This window comes from Canis lupus, chromosome 5, assembly GCF_048164855.1.
Source record: "Canis lupus baileyi chromosome 5, mCanLup2.hap1, whole genome shotgun sequence".
Taxonomy (NCBI): Eukaryota; Metazoa; Chordata; class Mammalia; order Carnivora; family Canidae; genus Canis; species Canis lupus.
In genome coordinates this window covers 70,425,201-70,440,370 of record NC_132842.1, presented here as the reverse complement: position 1 = coordinate 70,440,370, position 15,170 = coordinate 70,425,201, and the positions used below count along the sequence as shown (strand labels likewise).

General features: G+C 41.9%; 2 protein-coding genes across 9 annotated transcripts in view; one reads left to right on the top strand and one right to left on the bottom strand.

Moving 5' to 3' along the window:
• Window positions 1-10,901, bottom strand: part of SNRNP40 (small nuclear ribonucleoprotein U5 subunit 40) — a 40,181-nt gene extending 29,280 nt beyond the window's left edge. Inside the window, exons 1-4 of the mRNA XM_072827389.1 lie at window positions 10,701-10,901; window positions 8,374-8,503; window positions 6,404-6,497; window positions 4,545-4,710 (exon numbers count right to left, since the gene is read on the bottom strand). Of these exons, the coding sequence (XP_072683490.1) occupies window positions 4,545-4,710; window positions 6,404-6,497; window positions 8,374-8,503; window positions 10,701-10,844 (534 nt within the window). The 5' untranslated portion in view covers window positions 10,845-10,901. The remainder of the gene's footprint in view (window positions 1-4,544; window positions 4,711-6,403; window positions 6,498-8,373; window positions 8,504-10,700) is intronic.
• The window catches only part of ZCCHC17 (zinc finger CCHC-type containing 17), a 63,293-nt gene continuing 58,511 nt past the window's right edge, over window positions 10,389-15,170 (top strand). For 3 of the 8 annotated variants that reach the window (XM_072827393.1, XM_072827397.1, XM_072827398.1), the window contains exon 1: window positions 11,026-11,164. The gene's annotated coding sequence lies outside the window, so the exon portion shown is untranslated. Of the gene's footprint in view, window positions 10,525-11,025; window positions 11,257-15,170 lie in introns of those variants that run through there. The other 5 variants (XM_072827392.1, XM_072827391.1, XM_072827390.1 and 2 more) reach the window with 5 other exon arrangements.

Here is a 15,170-nt window from a genome sequence, read left to right as displayed (position 1 = left end):
ATAAATATGAGGAAAGAGATAAAGAATTAAAAGACAAAATAAAAGAAAGTCAGAGAAAAGGTAATGAAAGGAAAGCTGGAAATAAACAGGATTAAGTTCCTAGATGTTTATTATAGCAGGCGCTTGTGAATTTAAACAAAATTCAGGGTATTCTTATCTCACTGCCTTTCAAAAGGCCAATGAGCAAATCAGTTACTGTTAAGACTCTCTAAATATGGCACATGTAGGTTAGGAGCTCAGGGCTTTGGAATCATTCCTAAGCTGCAGACTCTCCTCCTAGCCAAACATCAAGCGGCCCCAATCGACTGGGTTTATTATAAAAATGATTTAGTAGGAAAAAAAGATTTAGTAGAAAAATATCTCAAAGTAGATGATTCATTATGTCCATGTGACCACCTTTAACTATGAGAAGAAAACAAATTTATTTAAAAAAACAACAATCATAGGTTTAGTGTGGTTTCTCAGATATACTTCTTTCAAGTCCTCCTGGTTTAATCATTATATGACTACCCAGAATCCAAAATTAGTGCCAAAGAAAGAATAAAATGGTTGGTTCTACAAAGTAATGCGTCCTTATGTGCCCCTGAAATAAATTAACATTTTCAGGCCTCATTTTCCTCCTCTGAAATTGAGGGTGCAGTGGTGAATATTAACAATGTATAAATTTGTTGAATCACTGTTGTATACCTATATCTAATGTAACATTATGTATCAACATACTCAAATAAAAATAATGATAAAAAAGTATAATGAGGATGCTGGGTGAGATCAATGGCTCCCAAATTATGAGACCTGCTACATCAAATCATATGAGGAACAGGTTTAAAAATTCTAGTTCTTAAAAACACAATACCATTTATATTAGCAACCAAAAAGGAGAAATATTTACGTATAAACTTAACAAAATATGTACAGCACCTATATGACAAAAACCTCAAAACTCTGATGAATGAAATCAAAGAACAAAATTAATTGAGATATAGTCCACGTTTGTGCATAGGAAGACTCAATACTGTCATTCTCAACTTTATAGATTCAATGCAATTTCAACCAAAATTCTAGTAAGTGGTCTTGTGGAAATAAGCAATTTACTCGAAAGTTCTTATGGAGAGGCAAAAGACCCAACACAATATTGAAGGAGAAGACAAAACGTGGAGGACTGATGCTACCTGACTTCAAGATTTACTGTAGGGGTGCCTGGCTGACTCAGTTGGAAGAACATGTGACTTGTGATCTTGGGGTTGTGAGTTTGAGCCCCATGTTGGGTGTAGATATTACTTAAAAAAAGACTTACTGAAAAGTTACAGTATTCTGTTGAATATATCAATGCGAGAACAGAGAGCCCAGAAATAGACCCCCATAAACAGAGCCAACTGACCTTTGACTTAGAAGCAAAGGCAATGGAGCAAATGAGTTTCTTCAACCAATGGTGCTGGAACAACTATATAACCACATGTAAAAAACATGTATCTAGAGACAGACCTTGCACTTTTCACAAAAATTAACTCAAAATGGATCATAGACCTAAATGTAAAACACAACTCCTAGAAGGTAACAGAAAAAAAACACAGATGATCTTGGGTATGGCAATGACTTTTTAGATACTACACCAAAGGCACAATCCATGAAAGAAATAACTGATAAACCAGATTTCATTAAAATTAAGAACTTCTGCCTATGAAAGACAATGGCAAGAGAATGAGAAGATAAACCACAAGGCAGGGAGAAAATATCTGTACATCTGATAAGGGACTATTATCCAAAATGTACAAAGAACTCAACAAAAAGAAAACAACACGATTGGGCAGCCCCGGTGGCGCAGCGGTTTGGCGCCGCCTGCAGCCCAGGGTGTGATCCTGGAGACCCAGGATCGAGTCCCACATCGGGCTCCTTGCATGGAGCCTGCTTCTCCCTCTGCCTGTGTCTCTGCCTCTCTCTCTCTCTGTGTCTCCCATGAATAAATAAATAAAATCTTAAAAAAGAAAACAAAATACACAGTTAAAAAATGAGCTAAAGATCTTAACAGACACCTCACCAATGAAGATAAATGATACAAAAAGCATATGAAGAGATGCTCCACATCATATGTCATTAGGAAAATACAAATTAAACCAACAACAAGGTTATCACTACATACTTATCAGAGAAGCCAAAATCTGAAGCATTGACACCAACAAATGATGAGGTGGAGCATCAGGACTTCTCATTCAGTGCTGGTGGGAATGCAAAATGGTACAGCTACTCTGGAAGTCAGATTTGTGGTTTCTTTCTTTCTTTCTTTTTTTTTTTTTAATTTTTATTTATTTATGATAGTCACACACACACACACAGAGAGAGAGAGAGAGAGAGAGAGAGGCAGAGACATTGGCAGAGGGAGAAGCAGGCTCCATGCACCGGGAGCCCGATGTGGGATTCGATCCCGGGTCTCCAGGATCGCGCCCTGGGCCAAAGGCAGCGCCAAACTGCTGCGCCACCCAGGGATCCCCTTTCTTTCTTTTTTTAAAAAAGATTTTATTTTTAAGTAGTCTCTACCCCCAATGTGGGGCTCAAATTTACAACCCCAAGATCAAGAGTTGCATGCTCCATTGACTAAGCCAGCCAGGTGGTTTCTTAAAAACTAAATATGCTCTTACCATATGATCTAGCAATCATGGTCCTCAGTATTTACTCGAGAGTCGAATAACTTAGGTCCACACAAAAACTCTCACATGGATGTTTACAGCAGCTTTATTCATAACTGCCAACTCTAGGAAGCAACCAAGATGTCCTTTAGGACATTTTTAGGAGGTGGATGGATAAATTAACTGTGGCACATCTAGAATATGGAATGTTATTTGGCACTAAAAAAAAATGAGCTACCAAGCCATAAAAAGATGCGGAAGTATCTTTATTTATTTATTTTTTTAAAGGAGACAGAAGTTTACTGAATACACGGCAGGGGGAGTGGTAGGCAGGACAGCAGAGGAGAGGCTGCCTGTAAGACACGGAAAAATCTTAAATACATATTACTAAGTAAAAGCAGCCAATCTCAAAAAAGGCAAAAACTATGGAGACGGTAAAAAAAAAAGATCAGTGGTTGCCAGGGGTGGGAGGTATGACTAGAAGGAGCACAGAGGATTTTTAGGGCAGCAAAAATACCCTGTATGATACCACGGTGATGGATACATGTCATTATGTTTGTCGCAAACCAAAGAATGTATTAACACTAAACACAAACCCTAATATAAACTTTGGTGGGGCAGCCCGGGTGGCTTAGTGGTTTAGTGCCGCCTTCAGCCCAGGGCCTGATCCTGGAGACCCAGGATTAAGTCCCGCATCCGGCTCCCTGCATGGAGCCTGCTACTCCGTTTATGTCTTTGCCTCTCTCTCTCTCTCCTTCCCTGTGTCTCTCATGAATAAAACAACAACAACAACAACAACAACAACAACAAAAACCCACAACTTTGGTGGACTTTGGTGATTCTGTGTCAGTGTAGGTTTATCAATTGTAAAAAATGTACTGTTCTGGTAGGCAATAATAGGGTAGGCTATGCATGTATGAGGGCAATGGGTACACGGGAAATCTCTATCTTCCCTTCAATTTTGCTGTGAACCTAAAACTGCTGTTAAAAAAGGGTCTTAATTTAAAAACAAAAATTTTCATTCTATACCTATTAAAACTAGAATCTGGGTATTTTAAACAGGTTCTTCAGGTAGTCTGACATGAAGACAAGTTGGAAATCACTGGACTAAGTGACATTGGTACTAAATCATATACTGATGCTTTCATATAGTGACTATTATTTTTACAACAGCTTTGTAAGACATGTATATTACTGTCACTGTCCTAAAGACTGAGAAATAGGATCAGAAAAATGAACTGCCTGAGATCACATAATTAGGTAAACAGCTGAGTCAAGAATGCAGTTCAGGTGGTCCATTTCATTCCAAGTTATAGTGGCTCAATATGGTTCTAACATTCTACAAGATATTTAAAAACATTGCCTGCTAGCTAGCTAGCTATTTTTAAGACTTTTTTTTTTTTTTTTTTAATTCATTTATTAGAGACACACAGAGCAGGGGTGGGGGAAAGCAGGCTCCATGCAGGGAGCCCGACGCGGGACTCGATCCCGAGTCTCCAGGATCACACCCCGGGCTGAAAGTGGCACTACACCGCTAAGCCACCGGGGCTGCCCCATTTCGTTGCCTGCTATTTAAAAAGACCTCTGTTTTTGTGGTGCTTGGGTGGCTCAGTCAGTTAAGTGTCCAACTCTTGGTTTCAGCTCAGTTCACTGATCTCAGGGTTGTGAGATTGAGCTCTATATCGGGCTCCACACTCAGCAACCTTAAAAAAAAGTAAAAATAAAAAGACCTCTGTTTTGGGAAATAACTGCTAAAACAAGTTGTGGAGAGGAAGCTACAGCATAGGTGGAAGGCTATAAGTTATAATAAGTTCACATTATATATATATATTCACTATATATATATATATATACATACATACATATATGTATATATAATAAGTTCACATTACAGAACCTCAGAACTGTAACACAAACACCCACCTTAACTGTTCCATCATCACTTCCAGTGCAGACAAGCTGGGGGCCCCTCCTGGCCGGATAACAGGAATTCACAAAGGAAGTATGTCCTTTCAGCCTTTTAACCCTCTCACCTGTTTCACTATCCCACACTGCCACAGTTTTATCTGTGGATGCAGAGAACAGCATACTACGAGAGGAAGAACAAAAAACAAGTAAGTGAAGATGAACAATAGCCTTCTATCTTCCCCACTTGCCAAAATGTGCCAAACTCTCTAAGGCCACTGACATGTTGTACTCTTGACAGTGTGACACATGATGCAGGAATGCCTCACCCTACCTACCAAAATCCTACTGGTACTCTAGACCCGGTTATGAGGTCTACCCTATGAAAATGTAAAAAAAATTCCTTCTGTCAGTCCCCATTATACATTCCAAGCTAATATAGTAGTTGTCTCAATCTTCTCCTCCTTTGTGATACACAACACTTTAGACATTTTCCCGTCTGGAAATGTTTAATCACTCCTGCTATAGAGAGAAGACAGACTGTGGCAATTCCTGACCCAGTGACTTGGTAATTCTAGCCCTTTCTCTAAAAATCAAAGGTTTTTATTTCATCTCTGAAAATGATTTTTTAAAGCTTTATTATTTAAGTAATCTCTACACCCAACAAGGGCTTGAGCTCATGACCCCAAGCTCAAGAATCACATGCTCCTCAGACTGAGCCAGCTAGGAGCCCATGATAATGATTTCAAGTTATAACTGATTTTATAAGGCTTTCTTTACTCAAATATTAACAGGAAAAAATGTATACAAGGCTATGTACCAGTTGATTTCAGGGACCTTAGAGTTTTACAGGTCAGTTATAAAACAATGAATGTTTACTGAAATACCTAATCGGATTAATTAATTTGGTATAATCACGTTTCTGTATTACCTACAGTTAATTGTAAAATTATGTGATCGTTAAAACGTTTATGATAAATGTATGTTATAATAAATGACTTATTAGGTGAATAACGTTAAAGGAAAAAAGCAGTGGAGAAGATCATACATAAAGCTCTAATATAAACGTAAACCGAAGAGCTTTAAGTAGGAAAAAAACGTGGGCAGCCCTGGTGGTGCAGCAATTTGGCACCGCCTGCAGCCCAGGGCGTGATCCTGGAGACCCTGGATCAAGTCCCGCATCAGGCTCTCTGAGTGGTGCCTGCTCCTCCCTCTGCCTGAGTCTGCCTCTCTCTCTGTGTCTCTATGAATAAATAAAAAATCTAAAAGAAAAAAAAATAGGAAAAAAACTTGAGGATGCCTGGATGGCTCAGTTGGTTGGGCATCTCCCTTCAGTTCAGGTCATGGTCCTGGAGTCCTGGGATTGAATCCCACATCAGGCTCCCTGCCTCTCCCCCTGGCTCACGCTTTCTCTCTCTCTCTCTCTCTCAAAAAAAAAAAAAAAAAAAAAAAAAACTTAAAAAAAAAACTTAGGAAAAACATATCAAAATATCAGTGATTATTCTTGGAGTGGTAGCAATATGGGCTATTTTTTGTTTTTGAGTTTCTCAAAACTAATATTTTACTGTTTTTATAGTAAAACTAGCTGATTTCTGCATATAAAAATTACATTTTGTTTTATGTCTTAAAAAAGAAACAAATTTGTATGGGCTGCTGATATTAAAGATGTATTTATAAATGCATACATGGAACAAGAAAACACCTTACTTGGATTGACAGTAATAGTAATAGGATAATAAAGTAGCTGCCCAAAATGCGGTTATTTTTGACAGCAAAGACTCCTGAGAGAGAAAACTTAAGGATGAAATGTGAAAGTATGCCAAAAAAGATTAGTATGAGAAGCAGCCATCATTCCACTATGCAGACTACTTACTCACCTGCCATCGGTGTTATAGTGCAGCTCCATCACAGCCCCACTGTGTCCTTTCAATGTAGCATAGTTATCACAGTCACCATAGACATTCCACAACACTGTTAGGGAGACGGGGGTTCTGTGATCATTATTGTGCAAAAGAAAACTCATCATTAGGCATAGAAAAGGTACTCACAAATTTACCACAACAGTTTTGAGATTATACTCCTCTGGAACACTATTGGTTCTACTGGTGGGACCAATATTCCTGGCACTATAAACAAAAATAATGCAATACTTTCATATTTAATAAGGTTGAAAAATTAGTTAATGATATAATTTTTTAAATCTTAAATTTTTTGCTGTAATGTGAAAAAAGTTAGTACTCACTACTACATATTGGTTGAGTATAAGCAGACTGCAAAATGATGGCACTTATAGACAACCCACGAAGCTGTGACTGACTTGAAGGTCACATGGCAAGGACTATGCTATGTCTACTCATTCCACATATACTATGTACCTATAACATGCTAGGTGCTGGGGTAAAATGGGGGTAAACAAGACACAGCTCCTCAGGGAGCTTCGTCTAGCAGGGACTGAAGTTTGATTAGTGTTATTAACGAGCACCTCTAGGGGCACTTGGGTGGCTCAGTGGTTGAGTGTCTGCCTTTGGCTCAGGTTGTGATCCCAGTGTGCTGAGATCCAGCCCTGCATCAGGTTCCCCATAGTGAGTCTGCTTCTCCCTCTGCTTATGTTTCTGCCTCTCTCTGTCTCTCATGAATAAATAAACAAAAATCTTTAAAGAAAAAAAAAAAGGAGCACCTCTATACATAATAAGGTATATACATAAATTATTTTTCTGTTGATAAACTGTTTTTTTTTGTTTGATGAAATAAGCATGCTGATTCAAGGATGTTTTGCTAACATTCCAAGTCTTCCAAATGCTTGGTCACTGTTTAGAATCACAGAACTAGAAAACCTAAATCAAGACAGTGAAGACAGCTATCATCCACCCTGAGGTACAGACTTCAAAGCAAAAAGCTAAAGGACTTGCTTCATTTTACAATGTAACAAATGATGCCAGAATAAAACAAAGTCCTGATATCTTCTCTCTTGCTTTTTCTCATGACTCTTCCAAAGTGATTTTTTTTCAACTTATTTCTCAAAGTATTCCCAACTAGTAGCTGAGAATCTGGATATAAATCTCCCCCACCCTTTTTTTTTTTTTTAAATAAATTTTTATTTATTTATGATAGTCACAGAGAGAGAGAGAGAGGCAGAGACACAGGCAGAGGGAGAAGCAGGCTCCATGCACCGGGAGCCCGACGTGGGATTCGATCCTGGGTCTTCAGGATCGCGCCCTGGGCCAAAGGCAGGCGCCAAACTGCTGCGCCATCTAGGGATCCCTCCCCCACCTTTTTAAGATTTTATTTTTAAGTAACCTTTACATCCAACATGGGGCTCGAACCCACAACCCCAAGATCAACAGTTGCATACTCTATAGACTGAGACAGCCAAGCGCCTCTTGGATGTAGATCCTAATAATGTACAGGTAAATTATCCAAGAGAGTTGCCACTTTAGGATCCCCTCCCCCTCCTTTCCCATATGCTAGGATTCTATGAGTGAATCAAGAGAAAGGCCTTACATCCTTGGGAGAACGAAAAGCTATCTCTCTCCCCATTACTTCCATTAACCTACTATTCCTAGTTCTATTGTCTGGCTGAATAAGTTCAAGATTTGCCTCCATGAGGAAGATATTCTCAAAGAAGAGCAACTCACTTTTCAACTAGTAACATAATCTCCTCTGTATTTACCACATGGATCTTGAGGTCTATATTCAAGATCATTCAACATTCTCCTTACACTGTTTTAGCTATGCAGTTTGTAATGCGAATAATCCAGACTGATACACTCTGTGGCACTAAAGGTTTTAAAAAATAATCACTATTTAGCAGAGAGTGATTATCCCAACTTCAAAAACTATCTCTTACATATCAGTCGATCAAAGCCTGCAGATGCTAAGGTGGATCCATTGGGATGAAACTTGCAGCAGTACACTTCCCCTTCATGTCCTGAGAGAAGCATGATTGGCGCTTGAAGGGAGGAACACCTTGGAGGTCCCTAAACAAAAGACAGAAGTACAGGGTAGTTACTACATACAGGCAAAGGAGACTACAAAAGACACGGTAAACAATCATTGAGTAGATTTCTCCTGATTTAGAGAATGGTAACTCTTCTCACATTAACTTAGGCCTCCAATTTGATACCCTCCTACTCAAGTGTCCAGTGTCTACCAGTTATACTGACTACTCCCTCAGGCTCCTTCTGTCCCATAGCCAACTTTAAATTGCTCAAATATGCTAAGCTCATTTCTGTCTCAGGATCTTTACACTTCTTGCTCCTGATCGGAATCCTCTTCCCTTGATCGTCCTGTGTTTAGCTCTTTCCAAATGTTTCCTCTTCAGAAAGTCTTTCATTGATCACTCAAACTCAAAGCAGCATCACACCTCCCCTCTGTATTCCATTAATCCTACTGTATTTCCTCACAGCACTTAAGACTACCTGAAATCACCTTCCTTTGTATTGGTTTACACATTTTGTCCTCTTCCCCGGTAGAAAAGCAGCTTTGTGACTGCAGGGACCCTGCATTCAACACTTTTCCCAGTCTCTAGCACATTTAATTAATGCCTGAACTGAGCTTCCCAACAACCCTGCAAGGTACATATTACCCAGGAAAGTAGTTTTGACTATGGTCTTGACACTAAACCTAGGCTTGGACAATTCACTGGAACCTGGGCTGACATTCCGGTCAGAGAGAAGACCTGGTACACTATTGATAATCCCCAAACATCCTTAATAGCTTTCAGTTTACTCATTTATTTAAAAAAAAAAAAAAATTAACGTGCCAGGCACTGTTTTAGGCGTTGGGAAAACAGTACTGAACAAAATAAACAATGGAGTTTGTGTTCCCGTGGAAAGGAGGAAGAGAAGAGACGAAGAGAGAAAACAAAACATATAGCAGGTTGGTATGTGCTACGGAAGAAAAAAAGCGATGTGGATTAATACATATGGGGTATTGCAATTTAAAACAGGGTAGTCAGGAAGGCCCTTACTGAAAAAGTGATATCTGAACAAAGATTTGGAGGAGCTGAGTGTGTAAACCACGTGGATATTTTGAAGAGCATTCCAGTTGAGTGCAGCAAATGCAAAGGCTTTGAGGCAAGAGCATGGAAGCCAGTGTGACTGGAGCAGGGGGAGTAATGGAAAATTGGTAGATCTGAGAGGTAAAGGGAAAATGGGCAAAAGATTTTAAGGATTGTAAGGATTTAACCCTGGGTGAAATGGAAAGCCATCAAAAGTTTTCAGCAGAGGGTAACACGAGCTGACCTTTAGCAGGATTCTCTAGCCACTGGACTGAGAATAGATGGACCATAAAAGAATAGAAACAGGAAATACCAGTTAGGACCTCACTACAATAATGCCAGATGAGAAAAATAACGGCTTAGACCAGGGGCGAGTGATGGAGGTGGCACAAGGATTAGCAATTTGGCATCTATTTTGAGGACGGTGTGCCAGCAGGATTTGCTCACCGGCTGGTGGAGAGGTTGAGAGTGGAGACGTTTACTTCTTGATCGGAGCCTACCAGCCCAGCAGAGGGGTGATCGTTATTACCTCCATCTTACAAGAAATGCAGTTAAGAGCATGGATTCGGCTTTAAAATCTGTTTCCTATCATTTACCGGGTTAAGAGCTTATAAAAAAAGGGCACTGAGAGTTCCTAACTCTTAAGCTGTTACCAAGATTAATGGGGTTTTCATACACAAAGCCCTTAGGACAGGTATTAAATGAAGGTCAGCTCTCGTTCCGTTGTTGTTAGTAACAGTACTAGTGCTGAGACATGGGGGGGGGGGGGCATCTTGACCAAAGCAAGCCGGGCTCATTCCTTTCTTCATTCATTCATTCATTCATTCATTTTTTTCAGCCATTCTACAAAGTTTTCTGAATGTTTACTCCACGCTGGGTCCCTGTGGAAGATTTAATACGAAAAAGCCCCGGTGCGGGTTTTGACTTCAAGGTCCTTAACGCTAAATGTAACGCCACCTCCCAGGGTGGTCGAGACCCTGAAAGCGGGCGTCCAACCAGGTAACGAGCGGAGCGTCCCGGGGGGGCAGGGGGGGTGTCGACCGCTTTTACAGTGTTTCCTGTGTGAACTGCAGGCAGCTATTCCCGTTCCTACCCCGCACTGCGGGATCACCGGGGGCGGGCTCCCCGAGGGGAAGATGAGCTGAGGCCCGAGGGCCGCCCGCGACTCCACTTACCGCTTGTAGCAAAGCTCCCGGCGCCGTCTGCTGCTGCCCAGCTCCGGGGCCCGACCCCGCCGCTCCCAACAGCAGCTCATGCCGCTGCCGCTTGACTGGGACCAGTGGCAACTCCGGGCCTTTGCGCTTTTGCTGTTCTATCATGGCGGCAACCGCTCTCCTCAGCGCCGCCACTGACCGCGCCGACACCCTCAGGCAGCGCGCGATTGGTTCCGACTTAGTTCTTCCCCCAGAACTTCCGGCTTGGAATAACCAATCGGTCTGCAGCAATCCCCTCTGCACCGCCTCCCTGAATACTCTTCTTTTATTGGTCAGTTCTTTCTGGCGTCACGGGAGTGCGGTGCTGGGATTGGTGGGTGGAGCTGGAGTCCCACCTAGGCGCGCTGGGTCTTGTGGGTGGAAGCGTTGTCTGGTTTTGGCGTTTCGCGCAATGCTGCGGCCGGGAGACCGGGAGCTGACCCAGAGTAAGTGGAAGGAAGGTCGAGGGTGGGTGGCTACGGCATCTAGAGACGGCGCCTCGGTTGTGTGACGTGAGCCTGGCTCTTCTCAGCTGAAGGTTTGCAGGGGCCTGAGGCGGGCCCCGGGGTCCCAGCGTCGGCGCGTAGCAGCCTGGGTTCCCCTTCTAGGCTGGAGCAGGGCTTTGGGGTCTCTGCGGCCGCCCGGGGCCCTCGTCCGCCGACTCGTTCGTCCAGCGCCTGCCGTGTCCAGCCCTGTGCCTGTGCCGAACGCCCCCAGGGAGGAAGGGCCTGTCTCCCAGCTCCACCAGGCTCCTCTCTCTGACTGAGGAGGCCGGCTTGTTTCTGCCACTGGTCATGCAGCCTTTTACGAGGGCCTGCTCAGTGCCTCTGGGAGAGACAGGGATGAGAGGAGTATCCGACTGCTGCTTCTCCAGAGCACAGTCCTGTGGAGAAATTCGGAATCATATCTGGGAACTAGGTCTCCTTAATTGTCCAACTGGTGTTTATTGGAAAGAGCCCTGAGAGGATACATTGTGAACCAAAGATGGTCCCACGTCGGGCCCCCTCCATGGAGCCTGCTTCTTCCTCTGCTTGTGTCTCTGCACCCCCCTCCGTCTCTCATGAATAAATAAATTAAAAACAAACAAACAATTCAAATATTTGAATATTGAGGGCAAGCATGTTAAACAGTGATCTCACTAAGAGCTTTAAAATACGTGCTGCCTAGGAGAGGTGCCTGATGTTATGAGTGTCTGCAATAAGCAGAAAAGCCTCTGTGAGGAAAAGATGCCCGAACTGATACCTGAAGGAAGAATTGTAATTATTTGGGTCAAGGGAGAAAGGCAGAGCGTTCCATATAGAACAACATGTGCAGGGGCCCTGCGGCAAATGGGAGGAAAATGACTGAACGGCAGAAAGAGGCCACTATGGCTACTTCAGAGGGAATGAAGGAGGGTCTGGTACAGGATGCAGCTGGAGGTGGGTAGAGGTGCAGGATTTTTACTTCAGGACTGATGGGAAACGACCGAGCTTTTTGTTTGTTTGTTTGTTTTGTTTTTGTTTTGGTGGGGGGAGAGAGTGGTGTGATGGGACAGGTGGTGGCTTGATCACTCAGTAGCATAAACAGATTGGAGGAGAGATAGATGCAGATCGACCATTTAGGTGAGAGATTTAGCAATGAGGACTGAGGTATTGATACAACTACAGAGAACTGGACAGATGCTAGAGATAAAAAGGAGCTAAAATCAGGAATTAGTGATAGAATGGATTCAGGGAGTGAAAGGAGAGAAATCAAATCTCAGGTTTTAGGCTTATGCAACTGGGTAGTTTTTTGTGTTTTTTTGTTTGGTTGTTTTTAAGATTTTATTTACTTAAATAAGTGCACAAGCAGGGGGGAGGGGGAGAGGGAGAAGCAGGCTCCATGCCGAGTAGGGAGCCCAGTGTGGGGCTCGATCCCAGGACCCTGGGCTCATGACCTGAGCCAAAGGCAGATGCTTAACTGACTGAGCCACCCAGGCGCCCCACAACAAGGTAGTTCTTTTTTTGGAAGGGGAAGGGAGAGGTCATTCCTGACATCCAGGAGGCAGTTTGAAATACACCGTTGGGACTCTGAGATGTTTTGGGAAATGTTTAGTGGGAGTAATTTGCATATAGGTGATAATTGAGCCATGGGTGTGGTTAAGATCAACTAAGAGCCATGAGTGGTCCCAACATGTAATGGTCAAGAATGGGAGCATGAGTCCACAAGAGAAACAAAAGCACAAGAGTGGAGGACCAGAGGAATGTTGTCTCAGCAACAGGAAACGGTCTGTATTAGAAAATATGAGAACTGAAAAATACCTACGGGCTTTATCATTGTGGAGCTTATGGTGTCCTTCGTGAAAGTTGGTGTGATGGGACTAGAAGCCAGATATGAGGCAGAGATTCAGGGAAGGAAATGGAGGCAGTGAATCTAGAGAGTATTTTTCATACATACAATTGTAGAGGAAAGGATGTGGAAGCTGAAGGAGATGAGAAGTCACCAAGGACCCAGAGTGACGGAGAAACTGAAAACACAAGAAAGAAATTGGGTCATTGATACTGTTCTGAGAACATGGGAATGGATGGGATCCAAAGTACAGTTAGAGAGAGCAACCTTAGGAAATAGGACAGTTTGTCCAGTTAATAGAAAGGAAGAAGAAAATGAAGGCAACAGATACAGGTTGTTTGTGTGTTTTGTACTGGTAAAATTAGTTCCTATCTCTTAGCTTTTATATTTTCTGTTACATAGGTGGTGGGACCATATACATAGAATGAGAGGAGGGCAGAAATTTTAGAAGTTTGCAGAAAGTCTGAAAGTCATTGTAGATTGTGGGAGAATGAGTTGACGAGAGAAATGTACAATTGTCTTGCAAAATTAAGGACCCATTTGAGGTTGGAGATCATAATGTTTTTTCCTAGCAACAGTAGGCTGTTCAGTGTGGGCATGGAGAAAATGTATCCAGGTATGGTGAGGACTGTGGATTTGACATGTTCAACACACTTTTCTACCTCTTAATGTGCTTTCTATTACTGAACAGTTTGGGATGCTAAAAATGATTTCCTAGATTCCTTTGTACCTAAGGGGAGAATTGAATTTGGAACTGAGTTAGATGTGGAGACAAAGAGGGTGAGAGCCATCCAGTTTTGCTGGCAAGTGTCATAACAGAGGCAGTAGATTTTTTTAGTCAACAACTTTCTGGTTCAGTGACTTTCTGCAATGATAGCCATAACTTTCTCGATCATGGCAAAGACTTATTTTGTGAGTTACAACTTCTTCCTGTAAGTTCTAAGAGACCTGCTCCTTTAGCCCATTGAGTAATTTTGTAAGCCACATAATACCTGGCAATAACTCCCTTTCTGCTTAACTTAGTTAGCATGAGTTCTGTTGTCTGCAGCTATACTCTACTCCTGCCAGATAGGTGAGCTGTAAAGGCACGGAGTTAAAAGGAGGTCAGGGTGTTACTGAAATGATGGGTTGTGGAACCCAAGTTGGAGAGGGCTAATAGGTTGGAAGAAAGTAGAGTTCAATAGATTAGGTTCTAATGAGGTCAAAGAACAGTATTCTCTGCTACAGTATTTCCTTTTATCTTTGAAGTCCTATTCGGTTGTCACCTCTTAAACTTCCCTGTGTCCCCCAAAACCTTGCTCTCTTTTTTCCCAGTACTTTGAACCTAGCCACTATAGCTCTGATCACACTGCATTGTAATTGGTTACCGTTATCCCTACCAGACTAGGAAGTCTTTGAGGGCAGGGACTGTGTTAAAAGAGGTGATTTAGTGGCATGTATGTGGTCTTGAAATGGCCTAATATTTGTCTCTTTTTAGCTATGAGTTTTGGGCAAATTACTTCATTTCTGTAAACAGGGCTATCTACTTTATAAGTTGCTTTAAAGATTGAAAGGTTTATGAAGTGCCTAGCACAGAGCCTGACATAAATATCATAAATATGCTGAATTGATGAGTTAACTAACAGTTTAATAATATATATATTTTTTTAATTTTTAAAATTTCTTTATTTGAGAGAGAGAATGAGAGAGAAAGCTTGAATGGGGAGAAGGAGAGGGAGAAGCAGAGTCCTTGCTGAGAGAGGAGCCTGATGAGGGGATCAATCCCAGGACCCTGAAGTCATGACCTGAGCCGAAGGCAGATGCTTAACCGACTGAGCCATCCAGGTGCCTCCACCCAGGCACTCCTTAACTAACCATTTAAAATAGGATAAAATGAAGTACTTCAGTATTCAGATATAAATTTCAATATGCTTTACATTGTGCTAAACACTGGAGATTTGGGGACAGTGACAATGTGTAACACAAGGGCATGCTCAGAGGAATTTCATAGTCTAGAAAGAAAAGAAAAGATGTTCATAGTATTTGAATCTCCTCTCCATTCATAGTTTTGTAATCTTAGGCAAATTACTTAAACTCTCATGTCTTAGTTTCTTCATCTATGGAATGTCAACGATAATTGCCTATCTTGTAGAGGGGTCAAAAAGA